The 21426-nt window shown below is 39.4% G+C and overlaps 1 protein-coding gene across 1 annotated transcript in view; it reads right to left on the bottom strand.

The window, feature by feature from the left end:
• The window catches only part of LOC311285537 (putative flavin-containing monoamine oxidase A), a 60638-nt gene that overhangs the window by 4796 nt on the left and 34416 nt on the right, over nt 1-21426 (bottom strand). The window contains exons 10-11 of the mRNA XM_084401210.1: nt 15666-15752; nt 3740-3840 (exon numbers count right to left, since the gene is read on the bottom strand). Coding sequence (XP_084257336.1) covers nt 3740-3840; nt 15666-15752 — 188 coding nt within the window. The remainder of the gene's footprint in view (nt 1-3739; nt 3841-15665; nt 15753-21426) is intronic.

Below are 21426 nucleotides of genomic sequence, written 5' to 3'. Positions count from 1 at the left end.
TAGCCATGAAAATGTCACAAGTAACAGAAATAAGCACAAATGTCAGAGCATGTCAGAACACCTCCAGGGCCCAGAAAACAGCTCAGACCCCAGAGGGTTAAGTAATTAAATTAATATAAAGGGGCGATTTGTCCACGAATGAACAACTACTAGTCGACTAGAAAAAACTAAATTAGTCGGAGGCAGCCCTTATTCGCAGCCTTATACACACGTCTATGGCCCAATGACGCTACGATGAGCATTTACTACTTTAAAAAAATGCGGGTCAGGAAGCGGGTCGAGTACAATATTTTCTTTTTTTGCGGTCCGAGTTGCGGGCGGGTTAATTGAAAACGTCGGTCGGGTGCGGGTTGTTTATACATTGACCCGCGCATCACTGATCCCTATATATAAGGCCCATTCAGTATTATCATCAGCATTATCGTGTTGCTCAGGAGCTAATTACCCTCATCCATCCCCAGCTCCACCCCATCCCGTCAGGACTTAGCATTCTGATATTCCTCTTCTAATCAGACTCCTTTTTCTTGAGTTAAGTTGAACATTAAATTATTGAACATTAATTATATCTGCAATACATTCATGTTGGTTCTGTTCTGTTTATCCTGAGGGGATTATCACTGCTCTCCCTGCTCTTATCCATGGTCCATGCTGCATGGATGGGCAGGGAGTTCTCGCCCAATCCAAACTGTTAGGTAACTGTCAAGCATCTTTAATGATAGTGGTCCTGACAGAATTACATTTATGCATTCAACAGATACATTTTTATCCGTAGCGACTTACAAAAGAGGAACAAAAGCAAAAGCTATTTACTAAAAAAGTTAATATCTAATCTGACAGTTCTGGTAACTCCATGGGATGGTTAATTTATGCACATATAAAACAACTCAGTCAACCTCCAGCAGATAATGCACACATTCGTGTCTGTTGTGAATTTAACAGAAATAACTTTTAATTGGGTTCTCAAAAATGCTTATTGCTGCATTCAACAACATATTCCCCATGCAAGACCATTTCCCATCCACCACACTGTTTATTCTTTATGCATTATAGATGTGTGGACTTGAATAAAACCCTTAGGTATATCCCTTACCCACAGTGTTTTCACCTATGCTCTTTGTATATGCGAATCACTTCAAAGACATGAAAGCGGTTTGTTTTCTATTCCACCATCTATGGAAGGCAAGAGATGCTCTTCTAACTCTGGAAATACTGCATCAAAAGCAGCCAGCATAAATCTAACGGTTCTGCGGTTTTCAAACTTTTCTGGCCAAGTATCACCTTCAATCAAAATCAGAACATCCAAGTACCTTGCCACAACTTTGGTCATCTCTCTCTCTCTCTCTCTCGCGCATTTATTTAGTTTGAAATGACGTTACACAAGTTTGCTCTTTGATTTCTCTTGAAGTATATCAGGGCCTTTAAAATTTTACAGAATCTTGTCGTGCACCACAATTTAAGAACGACTGCCCTTGTGCTGTGCCAAAACTCAGAGCAGGCTGTCTCGGGATATTTTAGAATTGTGTGCAAGTGTACCAGTTGTTAATTCATATTTTAGTCCTTTTAATTATTCACATCTAATATGAATAACTTCTGTAGCTAGAAAGAATGGACGGAGATTTAATGCATGAAAGAGTCTTGTAGCATCTGAGAGATCAAGAGCTTCAAGATCTCGCCGGGAAAACCCAAAGTGGGTCAAGGACAGATTACAGCCCTCTTTCAGAAAAACGTCTCATTGCCCGCACAGGTACCAGAAAGAATGGGAAGTCTGTACATGCCTCAACCACCTTTACATGATGAACTCATTCCTCTCCCTATGGATTTAATTCTATTATGGAAATTTCCCCTCGATTCCAGCCACCGCACGCTCTCGCTTTCTCTCTTGCACTCTCTTTCTGTACGTTCTCCTTGGGCGAGCATTAGTTCAGCCCTGTCAATCGCTTAACCGGCCCATTTCAAATAGCTTTTGAGACGGTTTCCCCTGAGAGCACTGTCCTTTTGACATCATGCAAGTCATGCAACCGGGTAGCATTTGCACTTCAAGGTAAAATGGGCATTTATGTACTACTCTCACTTTTATCTTTATCTGCAGCTAATGTCTGTGTCTAAAGTCAATGAGATCTCCAATTAAATAGTTCACCCAAAAATGAACATAGTCACTATTTACTATTCTTCGTGTCTTTCCCAACCTGTATGCTGTTTTTTTTTTTTTTTTTTTTTTGCAAAAATGAAGTTTTGAAGAATTTTCATAATCCTCTTTACAATATGCATGTACATACAAGGACAAAAAAGTGGAAAAAAATAACGATTAAATACGGTTATTATTAAACATTATTATTACAAAATTATTATTTCAAATAATATTGAATAATATCATAAATACATATAAATAATAATAATAATACATTCAATTAAATTAATATTACAATCTGTTTTGGTGCCTGGACCACAGTTTTTTTTTAATTAATAACAGAAATTAATAAAGGCTGTTATTATTATTAATATTATTATTATTAAATATTCTAATAGTACCACAATATGTTTTGGTACTAGGATCTAGGATTATCACAGTACCAAAATTCCATTAGTCGGTACAAATACCAGTAAAATGTCACGATTCTCAGTACCAATTTCCGTCCCATAGCAGAAATAGTGGGAACTATTTTACTATTTTATTTATCTATTTGAAAAAAAAAGAAATGAAATGAGTAAATAATACATTTAAACAGCATGTAGCATTCAAATGTTTATAAGTAAATACTGCTTCTAAAAAGATCAAGTGAAAAATTAGTAATAAAATCAAGGACAAAGAGTTTGCATTCACACTCTAAGACTTAATGCATTTTGACATGCAGTATCAGATCGAGCATTTAAATACAGTTGTAAATCCAGAAACTGTGCAGTGTACTGAGCAGCATGAAAAACAAAACTTTAATTCAAATGTGTATGGGTTATAAGCAAAAAGCGAGCAAAAAGCCCTCCCTTTATAATCACTGAAGCTTTCAATAACTTAGGCTATGTTCAGCGCCTGCTTACTGAGATTTACAGTCCTGCAGAAACTCGAAAAAGCTGCCTACACGGCTCAATGAATCTCTTATTTATATTGTGTTTACACTTTGTTGGTAATAATGAAAGGCTTTGCAAGCGTGCAGAACTAAATTGCGCTGTGAACAAAAGGTTTTGAATGGTTGAGTGGCCACTGCGTTCACACACTCAACAGCTATGTCTGTGATGCAGTTTTTTTCACATTTTTTTATTTCAGTTCCGACCTGGTACCGAAGTACCGGTACTTTTAACAACCCTACTGGGACCGCTGTTATTATTTATTCTAATACTATTACAATTTGTTTGGTGCCAGGACCACTGTTATTATTAATAACAGAAATGAACTAAATAATAATAATAATTATTATTATTATTATTATTATTATGTGGTTGTGGCACAAAAAATAGAAAGTGGACTAAGACCTGATCACAAGTAAAATGAACCAAAATGAGTTTATTGATCAAGTTTTTTCACTCCAAGACCATAAAAGTAAACTATATGACTCATGTTCAGTATTCAAAGTCTGAAGGCTAAATAACAATGGGTTTGGAACGATAAGAGGGTGAGCACATAATGACAGAATTTTCATCTTTGTGTGTACTATTCCTTGTAGAACAGAGGAAGTGGTGAAATGAGGGATTGAAATAGGCTTTGTTGAACATGAAGGGATTTGGCCAGTGTAGTGGATTGGTTTACCTGCCGAAGGGCTTTCGAAGACTGGGGTGGTAATACGTTAACATCCCGGGGGTCATTACATTCACAGGACAGCCTCCACTATATTCCTCCTTTGCCCAGTCCTGAAAAAACAAGACAACAATTAACATTTTGCAGCAGTCAGCGTCAATGTGAAATCTAATTTCGGGCTAATAAATGATCTGAGAAACATTTACACTCTGTGGTTTGATGTAGCTTGTCCTTTATTTCTTAAAAGAGACACATTCATTATGCAGGTGCCTTTTGCATTGACACTAACAAAACATTTAGAAGTCTGGCAGACAACATTTGGCACAAAGTCATCTTGTTTCTCTTCTCACTGAGCAGGTTACTTTTATATTAATGCAGCTTCACATTATCATAAACTCCCTACAACCCCCTATTTCTCACTTTTAATAAGGTCACCTTAATGAATTCTGTGTGGATTAGACTACATTTAATGAACAATTATTCATTATTCACCATTAGAGCCCTGTAGCCTTTCTTCACGAAATACCCTGCTGGCATCTTGGTTAATGTTGAATGTTCTTAAATGCTCTTGTGGATTTTTGAAGGTAGTTGAAGCAAAACCCTTAAACAATCCAAGCATGTTAACTTGTGAATAACTTATGTATAAGATTTTATTAGAAGGTTTTGGCATCTCAAACAGCTCTATTGGTAGTATGCATCACCTTTCTATGAAAATATGAATAACACAATTACAGTTAACAATTAGCTTGATACAGTCAGCTGAATACTAAACACCGATGCTGTCTCCACACCACTAGGTGTCAATATAAGTCTAAGACAACTGTCCAGCACAACATAAAGAGCAGAAAAAAAAAAATAGGGTTCTTCTCAATACTCAAAGTGATGCTTCCTCATTTCCTCGCTCCTCCGTCCTCCAGCCTGTGACCCGGAAACTGATCAAAGAAAGCCATCTTGAAGGACATCTCAATTTTCTAATTGCACCCCGAGGAACAGGAGGCTTCCAGAGGAGCTGAGCGAGGATGCACAGGTCTATCCTATGCAGAAGTCTTTCTTGTTGAGAAACCTGACGCACGTACTAAGGAAGCGAGGATGCACACATTAGAAATGAGAAGCACCCATAGACTGCAGCTTTGTTCGAAATAGCCTCCTATTCCCTTAAATAGGACACTATTTGAGGGGACAGCCATTTGTAGTGGTGTTCAAAACCATAGTGGACGTCATCGAGTGCACTTATTTAATCCCACAACGCACCGCAATAATGAGTTTAATAAATAGTAAACCTAGCACACATTGTGTTTGCAAATGCATGTTAAACTCACTTGCAGAGATGCCATTTATTGCATTACTGTGAACCGAGCTGCTCTAAAAACAGCTACACGCATGCAAATGAACACAGTGCCGGTTTTCACTCACACGGCACAGCAGCCTTTGATTTGATAATCACTATTTGATAAGATCTAACGCTATTTTAGTTTTATATAGATTAAACACCATCTGGAGGTTTTCTGAGTTGATGCACCTTTGCATTCCACAATGCACCCATAAGCCCAACACAAGACATCTCAGGACTCTCTGAGTTGAAAAGATAGTATATTTCCTTTCTCAGTAGCAGGTCATTGTAAAAAAGGCCTTGCCATCAGTAGTCCTATATATTTCCTTTCTCAGTAGCAGCTCATTGCAAAAAAGGCCTTGCCATCAGTAGTCCTATAATTCTCTCCTGCCCTCTCCATCCACAGGTCAAGGAGTAGCTTAAGGCTATTCTCCTTTTTCACTTAGAGTGCTAAAGTGGCCAGACACCGCTTTTGCACCAAGGTGGTAAAATGTTAACATTCTGTTGAAGCTGATGGCTGTCAAACCAATGTGCCCGTTTGTCAATCTCCATTACGCCTTCTGTACAGTCTATGTCGCCTTTTTACCTCTCAGGGGGAATAAATTCCCATTTCTTTTGTGAAATTGTGCTTTTTAGGCACAGTGGAGGACTGGTTCTCAGCTATGGCCAACTAGGAATAGAGGTGGCTGCAGAGATTTCCATTTCACTTGACGCCTGTGGCGAGTGTCACATGGAGGCTTGTCAAAGTCATAGAGGGAGCTTGCACAGAGGTGATGAACTCTAGCAGGTCTTAACAGGTTTCATGCCTGATTTTGGACAATGTGTGTTATATTCACATGCTGACTCATTCAGTGAGAACAGAAGCAACAAACTGAGAGCTTTGGCATTTGGATCCATTCAAGACCCTGAAATGTTTTCACTGTCAATTTTTCATCCATTCATTTTTAAACTGCTTGTTCAATATAAGGGCACTGGGATACTGGGCCTATCTCTGTATCCCGGGCCGTACATGATCACATAATGTATCAAGTGTTGGTGGAATTGAGTACATTTGAAAGAGTATCATACTGGTTAGGAAGTCAATTTTGAGTATGAACCCCCTAATTAAACACTGAACCATCAAAATTAGTAGGTCTTTCAAAAAAAAAAAAAAAAAACTTAGCAGCCTTATTTTTACTGTCACGATCTGGCTCAGCATGGCTTCAACAGGAACACGGTGAAGACGAAATAAGAATAAACAGGCTTTAATAGCAGAATGCATACATAACCAAACTTAGCTAGTGCGTTAACGAGAACCGACAGGAAACAGAGAACAATGAGGAACTAAATACACAGAGCTAACGAACATGATGAATGACAGCTGGTGAGATGGGTGTCCATGGTAATTGATGATGGCGGGAAACTGAGACATGGGAAAACAGGAACTAAAGAATACAAACTAAAAGTCAATGAAAACAAAACTAAAAGAACATGACTGTTACATTACACCCCCCTCGAGAAGGCGTGGCCTCGTGCCATGATGCGGAGAAGGAGGCGGCTTCGGAGGCGGACGAGGAGTAGACGTAGGGCTGGCGAAAGACAGGCAGGCTGATAGCCTAAACCAGGAAGGAGATGATGGTAGGAATGGCCATGGAGGAACAGGAGGTGGTAGTAGCCATTGAGGTGGATGAACTGGATGAACCCCAGATGGCCAGCCAGGTAGTGCCCCATGGTGACGTTGCTGGAGGGAGGAGCCATGGTGGTACAGCATCCAACGCCTCCATGGGGGAGGGACGACAGGGACGTTGCCGATGGGGAAAGAGTCCTGGGCTCAGGTTGATGGACCTGTGCGACACCGTGGGCATCGGCGGCTGCAACAGAGCTGTCATGACGATTCTCCATGGTGGAAATGGAGACCCGGAGGGTTGCAGCAGAGCTGGTGCAACTGAGGACTGACATGGAGCCTGAGGAAGGGCGGAGCCAGACTGAGCCGCAGGGGTGGAGAGCCTGAGCATAGCGACAGGCTCGCAAGTCCATGGCGAAGAGCAGGCTATGTCTGACTCAGGTGAAGCTGGCAGGTCGAGGGAGCCCGATGACGTTGCGGACCCGATAATCGATGGTGGAGCCGAGGGAGAGAGCAGTGGCGGCGGAGAAGTTCCAGGGAATCCCCCAACCTGGTCGAGGATGGCTCATTGGAAGCCCCAGGTGAATCCCTGACGCAGTGAGGAGGTGACGGGTGAACAATAGGGCAGACAGAAGACGATGAGGGCAGGGCTGGAACTAGAACTGGTGATGGAAGAGGAGGGTGGGACCAACTTATCTATCTCCCAGTCCAGTATGCATTCACACACTGCGACGAGGTTGTGGCCAGGGAACTCTTCTATTCCCTCGAACTCCTCTAATATCCCCTCTGTCATGGGCTCGCTCGGCAGGTCCGATGACCCGGGCTCAGGCTCCGGTGCGATGGTAAGCACGTCCACTTCTCCTTGTGTCAGCAGCTCCATTGCGGCAGGCACTGGCACTCCGTCTGTCGTAAACTCCGGCTGTCGCTCTGTGTCGCAGGGTGGTTGTGGGCTGGGCTCTGGGGTTGTAGATGCGAGTGTTGCTGTGAATTGGGGGTGCTCACTTTCCAGACAGCGGAAAATGGCCTCCCTCCGTCATATCTGGTAAATCATGCGGCAAGTAGTAATTAGCCCCCATCCAGAATAATGATTTCAGAGTCCCGTCATCGAAAGCAGTCCGTTGGGCTAGTGTGCAGAAATGAACAGAATAGTCCAGCAAAGAAAGTCTAAGGCAGAGAACATAACTGCATAATCCATTTTGTTCGGTCGGTTCTTCTGTCACGATCTGGCTCACTTACTTATTTGACCATTAAGTTACTTATTTCTTTGCTTATTTCTTTACTCAACATTGAATTTGAGTAAAAAAAATTGCTTTATATATGATAATCTTTTTCTATTTTGCTAGCAAAGGTGGAGTGTATATTAACAAATCAGGTCATTTCCCGGTTGTGAGGTAAAAACATAGCCTAATCATTCATGTATCTGACTTTGAGTATTCCATTTATTATGTCTGTTGTGATGCTAAATAAAGCATTAAAAAAAACGAAAGAGTATTTCAACATGTCAGCGGGAAATTTATGGACACATATCCTCTCATGCCGTTACAGATGCAGCATTTTTATTGTAGGACTTCTGCACGAGATGAAAACACATTTTTAAAGTTTCTTGGGTCAATAAAGAGTTGGAGTTTTCCTCCTCCCTATAGCTCCTGTGAAAAGCTCACTCTGTCTGGATACACGTAAATGCACAGTAGGGACATTTTCCTGTCATATAGCCTATCACATATGTGCACTTCAATAAGCCCAAAGAATGCATGTTAATGTGTTTACACGCTGGGAGAAACAGGGGTAAGGGGCAAAAATCGAGCTGTGTCAATCGGTTTATGCTTAAGCCTTTTATGACTTTACTCCAATAAAGGAAAACGGGTAAACGCATTTACATGTCCACATGCATTGTCAGCTTATTCAGCATAATCGGGTTAAGAATGTGAACGTAAACGCGCTCACTTATTTCCTGAAAGTGAAAGCAAAAACTGACTGAGCATCTGTTGCTGCATTAACGGCGCATTCTCTCAGAGAGGACGATCAATCTACCTTAACAAAAGCTAATAACGGTTAATCTTCATTTACTGGTTAAATATGTCTCTAATGGACCATACTTTAATGACAGTGAAAAAAATAAGAACTTGTTAAACAAGTTTTTTAAGTCAGCGTTTGAAGCTGCATTTCCTAAATGGACCTAAAACAGTTATTAGGCCTATATAATTTTAGTGATATTACTATCAGTAATAATAATAATTTGTAATTGTATTGTTTTTAGTGTTATTCGTGTGATTAAAAGTTGTCGCCTTGCGTTGACTGTGTCTCAGTCAAAAAGCTGTGCTTGAACACAAAATGACTAAAGGTGACTGCCAACTAGTATGTGCGTTCTGCGCCTATTAGGTAAATACAACCTCAGAACAACAACATGACATATTACACTGTGGCATTATTTATTTAGCAAAAACTAGGCCAAAATGGAGAAGCCATGTGTGACCAACTAAGTACCTCCTTACAGCTTCCATAGAAATTAAGAGTGTAAGTAGCAGACGCTTTTGCAGTTTGCTGGTCTGGAGCCTCAAGGTGTGTGTTAAAACAATGGCAAGCAGGAAAGACACCAGCAATGATCTTAGAAAAGCTATTGTTACCGACCATCAATCTGGGAAGGGTTATACAGCCATTTCCAAACAATTTGAAGTCCATTATTCTACAGTAAGGAAGATAATTCACAAGTGGAAAACATTCAAGACAGTGGCCAATCTTCCCTGCTTCCCTGGTCCCAGCAAATTCACCCCAGGGTCAGACGGTGCAATGCTCAGAGAAACTGCAAAAAACTCAAGAGCTACATCTCAGACTCTACAGACCTCAATTAACGTGTTAAATGTTAAAGTTTGTGGCAGTAGCATTAGAAAAAGACGGGACAAGTATGGCATGTTTGGAAGGGCTGCCAGGAGAAAGCTTCTTCTCTCTAAAAAGAACATGGCAGCATGGCTTAGGTTTGGAAAGTTGCATCTGAACAAACCACAAGACTTCAGGAACAATGTCTTTTAGACAGACGAGACCAAAGCGGAGATGTTTGGCCATAATGCATAGCACCAAGTTAGGAGAAAACCAAACACAGCATATCAGCACAAACACCTCATTCCAACTGTCCATCATGCTGATGGAGGGATGATGATTTTTGGCTTGTTATGCAGCCACAGGACCAGGGCGCCTTGCAGTCATTGAGTTGACCATTAACTCCTCTATATATAAAAGTATTCTAGAGTCAAATGTGAGGCCATCTGTCCGACAGCTAAAGCTTGGCCGAAATTGGAACTCTTTCAATGGAACAAGAGAATGATCCTAAGCACACCAGCAAATCAACAGAATGGCTGAAAAAGAAAAGAATCAAGGTGTTGTAATGGCCCAGTCAGTGTCCAGACCTCAACCCGACCTCAACCATAAGAGAGCTGTGCATAAACACATAACCACAAACCTCAAGCAACGTTGTGAAGAAGAGCAGGACAAAATTCTGCCACAACGATGTGAGAGACTGATAAAGTCATATAGAAAACGATTCTTTCAACTTACTGCTGCTAAAAGTGGCACTACTAGCTATTAAATTATGGTGTAATTAGTATGTCACCCATGGCTTTTCCATTTTGGCTTTATTTTTGTTAAATAAATAATGACACAATGTAATATGTCATTTGTTGTTGTTCATCTGAGGTTGTATTTACCTAATTTCAAGACCTGCTAAGGACCAGAAGTTTTTTTTATTATGTTCTGATACGTAAAACCACAAAATTCTAAAGGGTGTCCTTTCTTTTCACATGACTGTACATTTGCTACATTTAAATGAATGTACTAAAAAGGTAATATTATTTACATATTGATTAATGTCACTGTGGTGTTCAAATTAACTAAAGCATTTACATTACCATAATAAATGTATTGTAGAAACATAAGGAATCACTAAAGTTATCACTAGAAATTGCTGTTAATCAGGTTTTTCTCTTTTTTGTATTTCTTTTGACTGTGAGAAACAATTGCCTTGATTCTTCTTCATAGGCTCTACAGTATTTAATCAGGCTACTGTGTAATTTAAGATTTTATTTAAAGAAAAGCAGCACTTAAATTAAAAATTTGCAATGTGACAATTCATTCCAGACCCCTTAAGAATAATATCCAGTTTATATTTTTACCAATTTATAAGCAAATTTGACTGAAAATCACATCGTTGACATAAATATCCAATTCATTCCTATGGGTTGTTCTGCTAAGCTTATCTGAATTAGCAACGATCACCAAAGTAGGCAGAGCTTAGCTAAAAATCAATTACCATTTATTAAAACAGCATATTTTTCTTGAAATGAATGACTTCTCCACAATTAAAGATGATTAGTCAGACACTTGCAAATGCATAAGACAAACCACCACATACTCAAATGTGTGTTCCCTTAAAGGGGTGGTATAATGCCCTTTTCACAAGATGTAAAACAAGTCTGATGTCCCCAGAGTGTGTATGTGAAGTTTCAGCTCAAAATACCCCACAGATATTTTTATACAGCATGTTAAAATCGATCACTTTTTGAGGGTGAGCAAAAACGCACCGTTTTGTGTCTGTTCCTTTAAATGCAAATGAGCTGCTGCTCCCAGCACAGGGGGCAGAGCTTCAAGAGCTTACACTCACATGGACATGCACTGAAAATTTTAGCCTTTTATGTTCAAACCGGATTCAGACAATGATGGAGAGACTGAAGAAAAAGTGACATGTAGATTGCAACAGGACATTTCTGAATGGTTAGTTGATGAATTTATGTAGCTTATGTGTAGTTATCTTCTAGTCATTGATTAGCATATTCTGTCTTGATAATCTATAAATCGTGTTCCGCGGCGGGGTGTATGTAAATTCTAGGGTTGGCGACGTCACTAACCCTGGAGGAATGCCGTGTAGTCCCTACCAGCCGTTTGTTGTAGTCCTTAAAAAGCAATTCTTTAAAATCAAATATCTCCCTTTGCTTTGAACTTTGAGCATTGTAACTTTGCAGATGTTGTTTATGCTCAAACAGCAACATTGCACACTAACTAAAGTTAAAAAAGTAAAATAATCAACCACCTCTTTAAAAATACCTAAAGAAACTGACCCAGACAGCATGGTAACATTGATATAATGTTGAGTTTTGATCCAAACCATCATTTTGGTTGAGACTGAAATTTCAATGTTTAAAGTGTGTTGGATCAGCATTGAAATTTTGATTAAAGTCAACGGCACACATGGGTGAAGACAGTGACATTGAACTAACAGTGATTTGTAGTTGATGAGCACAAGATCATTCAGGAATGTATCTCTGCAGAACACTAGTGGGAGTTTCTCAATCAGTGGGCCGTTTTCAAACCACAATGGGCATTTTCAACCGCTTTACCCGATTTGCTCTAATCTACTGGGGGCTTGGTTTAGGCGTGGGCCTTCATGATTTTAGCAAGTCTGTTGAAAAACATTTATTGTAGTTTGAAATTGGCCAACACCCATTTTGGTTTTGCATGTGCATTTCTCAGTAGTCTAATGCTTCATTAGAGAGAAAAAACAGTAGGTGTATCTATACAGACGTCTTGTTTGTTGAAGCACCTTACATACTTGCATGACACCTCTAGCACAGTTTCAAACAATGGTGCATCTACCTCATTTCTGTTCCTTTGTTTTGCATGCTTTGCGTTTAATTTGTGTTGTTACTCACTGTAATTAGATAGATTAAAAAGTTAAAGTGTTTGAATAAACCATCTATTTTTCTATATTCTTCACAGGTGCAGACAATCATAACTTCATGGTGACATTACGCCCACCTCGGGTAGGCGCGTCCTCGCGCCGTGATGACAAGGCGGAGGCTTAGGTGGAGGGCGTGGAGCTGGTGATGGATGGTGATGACATTGAGGAGTCGGTGGACCTTGGTGGAGCTGAAGGTGGAGGAGCCAGGGTGGAGACCTGAGTGACGGGTTAGGCAGAATCCAGGGTCCGGACAACGGAGGCGGAACCGCGGTGAAGGTAGGAACCGGCATAGTAGAGAGGCTGACAGACCAGGGCGACTCTGAAGCACTGGAAGCCTGGAGCCCAGCCGCTGACTCATGGGACTGAGGCGTTGACGGGGATCCGGCTGACCGGGGCGACGGGGAAGCCAGAGGAAGGGAGGAGTCCGATGATGACATAGGGGTGCAGGCATCGCCAGAACCCCAGAAGTCCGTGTCAGCAGCTGGGCGTCGACTGCCGAAGGCGGAGTCTCGATGGAACCCAGCAGAGTCTCCAGGCAGCCGGACCGTGGTGGTGACGAGGGAGTGGTGAGGCAAGGTGCAGGTGACAGGCTGAGGTGGAGACAAGGGCCCGGAGGCCCAATGCGTAGTTGGGGACTCTCCTTTACGCCACACTGGTGTAGGAGAGGCCCATGGCAAGGCAGGTGAGCCGCACGGAGCTTGCGGCGGTGGCAGAGCCGAGGAGCTTGATGACACTAGTGGTGCCGACAGATCTAAGGGACTGGCCGAAACCAGAAATGGAGATGGACTCAGGATGTTGGAGTAGGAAGAGGGCAGAAGAAGGTCTCCGGACGGAACCGGTGAAGAGACTGATGATACGAGGGTGGGGACTTGGGTGGGAATAGGATCCGCCGACCACAGGTCTATTAGGTCTATGTCCACTCCTGGCTCTGCGATGGACTGATCCGCCTGCCCAAACGCCAGCACTTCGATCTTCTCGGTGGATGCCTCAGGCTCTCGAGTGGTGAGAGAGCGTTCACCATTTTGGATCATCATGACTAGATACCCCAGCCACAGTCAGATCTCAGGACAAAGAAGGAGGTGCAGTGCAGGTGAGTTTATCTTCTTGTAATAAAATACTCATTTAGAGGGTCAGTTGTTCCCTTGCCTTGAAAGGAAGATGAATAATCAAACAACATTAAAGTTTACTGGTGAGCAACATATAAAGCGTGACCACATACAACAACTGACAACAGATGAACAGAACGGGGAGTATAAATACACAGAGTGAGAATGGAGCTAAACAGGTACAGGTGGAGGAAGGTAACCTAATCAGGGACTAACAAGCACAGGTGCAGACAATCATAACTTCATGGTGACAGACAGCATAATCACCTGACCTGGGACTTGATGATATCCTGTGCCTTATCACTGCTTAATCAGATAAACATTCATATTCCTGAATCTGTATTAAATTTGAGAAATGTAACTGATTTCCATTCAGTTTAGCTTCTTTCCACTGAAACACAATAACAAAAAACATCAGAGCCAAGTGACTGACATGGCTATTTTGAGATATTTAAAAAGATTAAGGTCTACGTAAGGTGAATCTGCAGCTTCAAATGGATAGGTCAGCCCGAAATTAAAAGTATGTCATCATTTATTCACCCTCAAGTTGTTCCAAACCTGTATGAATTTCTTTCTTCTGCACACACAAAAGAAGATAGAGTGAAGAATGTTGGTAACCAGACAGTTGATGGTAGCCATTGACTTCCGTGGTATTTATTTCCTACTATGGAAATCAATGGCCACCGTCAACTTTCTGGTTACCAACAATGTTTAAAATATTGTGTTTGGTGTTCACCAGAAGAAAGAAACTCATACAGGTTTAGAACAACTTGAGGGTGAGTAAATGATGACAGAATTTTCATTTCGGGCTGAACTATCCCTTTAAAGATATCTTTTATTCTACAAGATAAACTTGTAACTTGAATGCTATGTAGTTTCACAGAAAATGAACTGAGATATAGGTAATGGCTATAGCTCAGAGGTGTTTGTTCCTTTTCATGAAGAGTTTAGCTCCAACAAACCTGCCTGAAAGTTTTCATTGATCCTAATGAAACCTAACCTTGATTAGCTGCCTCAGGTGTGTTTAATTAGGGCTGGAGATAAAATCGGACACCCCTGCCATAGTGTTTTCTTTTGACTTTGAAACATTAATAGATTTTAGAAAAATAAATTAAATAAACAGATTTTAATGATACTATAATCGTAGTTAGAATATTTTGTGCTTAGCAACTTAAAAAAAAAAAAGTTAATCATATTGTGTTTAGTATATTAACATTCTTGAATGTGACTGTATGTATGATAACTGAACTGACTTGTTCTTGAGTAACATCATGCTTTCATTTTCAAATTTCAGAGAACCCAAAGGAAAAGAGGCAGTAGTCTGAAGAAAGACAGATTTTTAAAAACCAGAACCGTTGGACCACCTGTAGTTATGATATCAGACTTCTGAAGCCAATTTTATTTTTGAAGGTTGAAATGCTTTTGTCCTATTTCTCCCCCTTTCTTTTTTTTTAAAAAAATATCTTTTAATATATTTGTGTCATTGATTGATTGAATAAAATAAATTGACTCAACAGCTGGAAAGGTGTCATTTATATTTTAAAAGGTTTTCGCCAAATTTTGAAATGGTCAGGAATTTGTTGAAGTGTAGTTGAAATATTAATGTTGTTTCAACATTAACTTGGTACATCAGATGGCAACATTGAAAATACAACTGAAAAGGAATGTCAAACAGTGTTTCCACAAAATGTATTTAGAATCAACATCACATTGTAACATTGATCAAACCATATTACCAAAGATTATTTTTGTTAATTTCAGTGTTGATTCAACAGCAGTGATGTAGATTCAACATCATAGAGTAGCGTTGATTCAATAGCATTACCACTGATTTTTTGTTCAACATGTTGATAAAATATCACTTTGTAAAGGTGAATCAATGCTATTACCGTTGATTTTTGGTTGAAATCTCAACATTGCTTCACCATTAACTGAGGGTGCAAGAGTGATGCTAAAGCAACATCACTTTGTAATGTTAATTCAATGTAATTAGCGTTGACGCATCAACACTTACTCAACATTGTTTCAATGATTACATGCTATCTGGGGAGTGTCTTTTTTCATTTTTCAGAAAATATTTTGTTCGTAAATAAAGCTGAAGTGGAGGGTTTTGCAAGACAATGACTATAAATTATCTGACTCAGTGAACATATTGGTTGAAATTCACCACATACCTTTTCCCCATAGTGAATGTAGGTGGATGCCTCCGGGCCAAGGTACTTTACCAGGCTGGAGATGACAGCATCTCTTCTCTCCTCCATCTAAAATGAGAAAAACGTAAAAAAAAATTGTTTATCATCATATCATAAAAGGCCAAAGCTGCTAAAATATAACTGCACTGTTGTCATTGTGAAAAAGAAGTGTGCTTGGTCTTATTGAATGTGCACTTGTTGTGTACTTTAAATCTCAGTTGTATTAAAAACTTTACTTGTATGTAATATATTAATGAAATAAAAGGCCAATTTAAGTGTACTTAAAGAGAGAACACTATGTTTCTTAACACACTTAATAAGTACACTTCTAAAAAGCAAACTTTGTAACAATGTCAATTAAAAAGTTTAATTTTAAAGTACATTTTAAATCCTTAAATCAATCATCTTTTGAAAGCCTTTAAAGAAGGACACTTATTTTGATGTGTTAAAGTCTCCCTGTTGTGAAAATCCAGCTTTTAATGTTGTTTATATGTCTACGTGGTGTTTTTAATATGTTTTAAAGTGCCCCTATTATGCTATTTTAAAGTTTCCTAATGTTGTTTTGGAGTCTGCAGGTTTACATGCATCAAAGGTCAAAAAACTGTTTAATTTCCTCATAATATACATTTGCACATCACCACATTCAAAATTATTCTCAAACGACTCGTCAGATGAATCAATCTCTCTAAATCCCTCCTTTCCGCGAGCTACTCTGCTCTGATTGGCCAGAGAGCTCAGTCTGTTGTGATTGGTTTACTGTTTACAGCGTGCGTCGAAAACAAAAATGCCCATTGCCATAATAACGTCAGCTCTGCTTGTCCTGAGGCTTCCTATACCGTAAACTAAACACAGAGACGAACAATGACGCCGATTTTACCATATCAATCCGAGTGCGAGTCCGATGATGAAACATTGGAAGAAATAGTTATTCAAACCGAACCTCCATCGCAAGGACAACTCGAGCAGAACATTTCTCAGTGATACACTACTCAGTTTGAGGTACATTATGGGATGTTGCAACTGTAATTCCTCACCATCCGCATTAACAAGTGCATGTCCAACAATAAACCGATTATTTTACTTGTACTTATCTATTTACCGATTCTTTTTCTAATTTATTGTGGTGAACATGTGGAAACTGTATCAGCCGAGCTCTAGCGTGAATGACTAATGAAACATAAACATTAATCGTTTTTTAAAATGTGGTCGATTCAAAATCGATTTTTTTTCATGCAAATGTTTTTAAACCATTCATGCGCGACAAGACAAAAAAGAGCATCAATCCAATTTTCAGCATCAATCTTTCATCTTGCATCAAAATCCTGTCTATTCATTGTATGCATTTGAAATATAGAGTTGGGTTCTGTTTTAATGTACCCAAGTGTACCTAAAATAAAAAAAAATTCTAAAAAAGTAGCTCTTAATTTTTTTTTTATTAATTAACCACTTGTAAACTTATGTTCACTGTTCTTTTTTTTTTATTATAAATATAGGATTTGTATTAAATCTATATTTATTGAGTGGAATCGAAATCGAATTTAGAATCGAAATCGAAAATTGAATCGAGAATCGAAATCGAATTGAATTGAGAGCTTGCGAATCAAAATCGAATCGAATTGTAACATCTGAATCGATACCCAGCCCTAATCCCTACCGAAATGAAAACACCTGAATTTTCTGTGAATTTACGGTTGGCCTATTTTTTACGCTGTGCATGTGCCACTGTTGACAAGCAAGCGCTGCTCTGTCTCTCTCTTGCTCTCGTGGTGCTGAGGGTAGTGACTGAGATGCAGTTTGATCAATGTTTGCGTTACGTATATGACCGACCGACGGACCGACCAATGGTGGCGTGCGAGAAGGCGGGACCTAAAGCAACAAAAAAAACAGCGAATAGGGATCTAGAAATCCTGGCCAGATGCATTTTTGTAGGTCCAAAAAGAGGACATGTTCGGGAAAAAGAGGACGTATGGTCACCCTACATAAAAGGTCATTTTCAAAAATCCATAATAGGGGCACTTTAAGACAAAACATGTACAAATTCATAAGTCAGCTCCATTGCTGAGTATTTTCTCCTTAAAACTGCGGTGGACAGCCTCAAAATCGCAGTTTGAAATCATTGGTGTTTCTGACATCACAAACTACCTTGTAACCAATCATTTCAACGTGTGATCATCAACGAGTGGATCTCTGAGCTGGTGTGAGTGAGTGGGGGCAGGGCTAATTTGCATATTCATAGAACCGCATATACTAAATGAGGCAATGGTGTAGAGTTACATTCAAGCTATTTTAAGGCATGACAAAAAAAAAATTCAAGGAAAAATGATTAAATATGTAATTTTGGTGATCAAAGGTAAGTTTTAAGGGAAAAAAATATTGACTACAGGGGGACTTTAACTAACACACTAAAGCACATGTAAAATATAATTTTTTTATTTTACTGTGCTATTCGATATTACATTTAAAGTTAATATATTTTAAATGCACTACATTACAACTTCATCATTACTAATTAAGTATAAAGATAAGTTTCATTACAAATGACATTTAAGTACATTTTAGTTAACCATAAATGTTTGTCAGTACTTTCAACAGTACACTTTTACCATATTTCAAAGACAATAGAAGTAAAATAGAAAATGACATAAAATATGTACTTAAGTCCTACTTACATGTCAAAAGCCCTCTAAAGTTCAGCTAATTGTATTCAAAATATCTTAGAATACACTCTAATTTAATAGTAAATAACAATTAAGTGTCCGAAAACATTACATATATTCTTTTAAAGCATATTCTTTTAAAGTATATTATGTCCTTAATAAGTTCTCTTTTTAAAATGACGCTAAACTGTACTTTTTCACAAGGGCAGGAAATGGGCTGAGCCCGGTTCTCCAACCTACATCAATCTGAATAACTCAGTTCCTTTTCGGTCTCTGTTCTCTATGAGTTATGGGCAGAAACGGGCCGGGGCACGCACCCCTGCTGTTACTATGCCAACGAGTGACAGATGTTAAGGGAACACATAAAACCCTGCATCTGCATGTTGTGAACACTTCCACTTGAACCAAGTGTCCTAGACCATAATTCAGCCTACAATTATGGCTTTGCACCAGGTAGGGGGCAGGGCGGCAGAGGAACCATATGCGGTGGATGGTATAAAAGTGTCCATAAGGAGCTGGAGGGCTAGCCTCTAATGCCTGCTCATAAAACAAACCGTACAAAATTGCACTATGCACTTCATGTTCGCATTTAAAATTTTGCCAGCTCATTCATGTGAAGTTAATGTGGAGTAACGGCAGAAAGCACACGGCTTGGGCATAATGTGCTGAGTAGTCAGTCTGGACTTCTTGGACATCTGTATAAGAAAACCCAGAGCTTGGCGACAACTGCTTTGCAGAGTACAAGACATTTTACAGACAAAACTCATTAATGGAGGTAAAAAAAATGGGTTGGTTATTCCAGCATTAAATACCACCATACACAAAATAGTAATCTTGTATTAGTAGATGAGAACCAGATTGACTTGTCCCATCTGATTCATTATGAATGAAGCAACCATAAACTCAGTTGCTTAGAAGAACTCCTCTTGTCTATAATGCATGACTACGGATGGTATGGGAGTTTTATCATAAGAAGCTCATCTCGAAGAGGGAGTTCTGGTCTCATCTGGTTTTTAGCTTTAGGCTACAGTAGCTATTTTCTGCATGCAGGATGTGTGGCTATCTTTGTTTGATTTAGCATCGCGTAACAGATAAATCAATATTTTGCCACATTATCAGTCAGGAAAAGACCCTTTGAAGACTCAAAGCTGGAAATATTTGTTTTCCCAAGATAAGGCTTCCAGTTTAATTCTGTAGCAAAGACATTTAGCTAATCGCTAATCAGATTAGGATGCTGAGAAAATAAATTTGTCCTTCATTGCACTGGCTCAAACACTCACAAAGACAAGCTAAGACTAGCATGTTAGCAACATTGGTGTCAGTGTTATTTTAGTATTATTTATTTTATATTTTAGTATTAGTTGTACAATAATATTTTTAAAATAAGATTTTGAATTAACTTTTGTTTTTATATTTTCAGTTAAAATTTGAGTTTTAATACATTTAGAACTTCAACTTCAACTTGTTTATTTCAGTTAGTTGCCAAGACAACATTCCTATTTTAAAAGGGGTCATGGCATCATAAATCATATTTGCCTTGATCTTTTGACATATAAGAGGCTCCAAAAACGGTTCGTTCAGATATTGTGGGATCTTTGACATCACATGGGCAAACAAATTTGCATATGACCACCTCCAGAGCAAGACATGGACGAATAGTTATACATCATCGCACCATAGGCCCTGCCCACTGTCATTCAGACGCTTAGACTGACATTCGCTTACAATGAATGTGAGTGTTGCGTCAAAAGCAAATAGAACCCATTATAATCAATGACGCTGTCTACACTGGTGTCAGGGTTCTGACCAAACCAAGAATTAACAGACTGAAGTGACAGAACCCTGACAACTGGATACAGTTTACAGATGCCCGTTCATTTTTTGCTGTACTCCACGCACTTGAGTCTGTCGACAACAGGACAAATGGAAGAGTAAAAGGAAGCGTTAAAGAACGTTCGCTTTGACACGTCCAGTTTAAACAGCTCATTAGCTCATTTCTGTAGAGACTTCAGAAGAATACCAGCATCAGGAACAAGTTGGTGGTTTATTTTATGACGGCCCAGATCGCGTCGGATGATTATATGTTTGTTCATCATTTTGTTTTGTAAATGAGGCAAAACCGAGGTATAATGTAGAGTTTCACAAAGAAAATTTTGTTGAAAGATGAAACAAGACATACCTGGGAACAATCAAAGTCCACACAAGACCAGGGTGTCTTGTTTCCCAATTACCCCTTGTGTATTAAAGGTTGTATCAGTGATTTTAGGCCCCAAATTTTTTTATCACATTCATCTAATCTTTCCTAACGATCGTTTTGTGCTCGTGCACGGCTGCACGCAAAGTCGGAGCTGAAGAAGAAGTTGGCTCAAAACCTCACAACACCCTCCCCCTGTCGGTGATTGGTTGGAACACTATTTGTTTTGGTTTTGAGTGGTTGGTGAAACCAATTGTTTTTGTGTGCAGATCTCAGAGCCTAGGCTGCCTACAGAGACACGTTTTTTTGACGGCATGCTTATGGGGCGGGCAGCTAGCGGGATTCGTTAGGAAAGATTAGATGAATGTGATAATTTTTATTGGGGCCTGAAATCACTGATACAACCTTTAATGCTGCCTTCGCTGCCTTTGATATCCCACAATCCCACAATCCTGTGCTTTCCATTCTGTGACAGTTGAGCTAAAAAAATAAAGATGGCATCTGAAAGTTGCGGTTGCTGGTCAGTTTGCGTGTAAATGTAGGTTTCTGACCAATGGTTTCCACTTCTGATGTCATTCCTAGCAAGAAATTACTCTAATTAATCATAGTAATTAAATATTTGCTTAGTTTTCACCAAAGCTCGCTCTATTTTGCTGTAGATCATTAAACTGTTACGCTGTGTCAGAAGTCTGTCCGAAATCAGTTTCATGAGGTGCCTTCATGCACAAACTCTTACTGCAAAGTTTTTCATCTAATATTTATATTGGACATTATTTCACCTTTATTTCAATTACTGAAAACATTTTTTAATTATCTACATTAACATTAACAACACTGGTGCTGGTCTAGTTGGTGGACCAACATAGCCATGATTTTCTTCAGCAAAATGTAG

This window comes from Rutilus rutilus (assembly GCF_951802725.1).
Source record: "Rutilus rutilus genome assembly, chromosome: 25".
Lineage (NCBI taxonomy): Eukaryota > Metazoa > Chordata > Actinopteri > Cypriniformes > Leuciscidae > Rutilus > Rutilus rutilus.
This window is presented reverse-complemented; position numbering and strand designations above follow the sequence as displayed.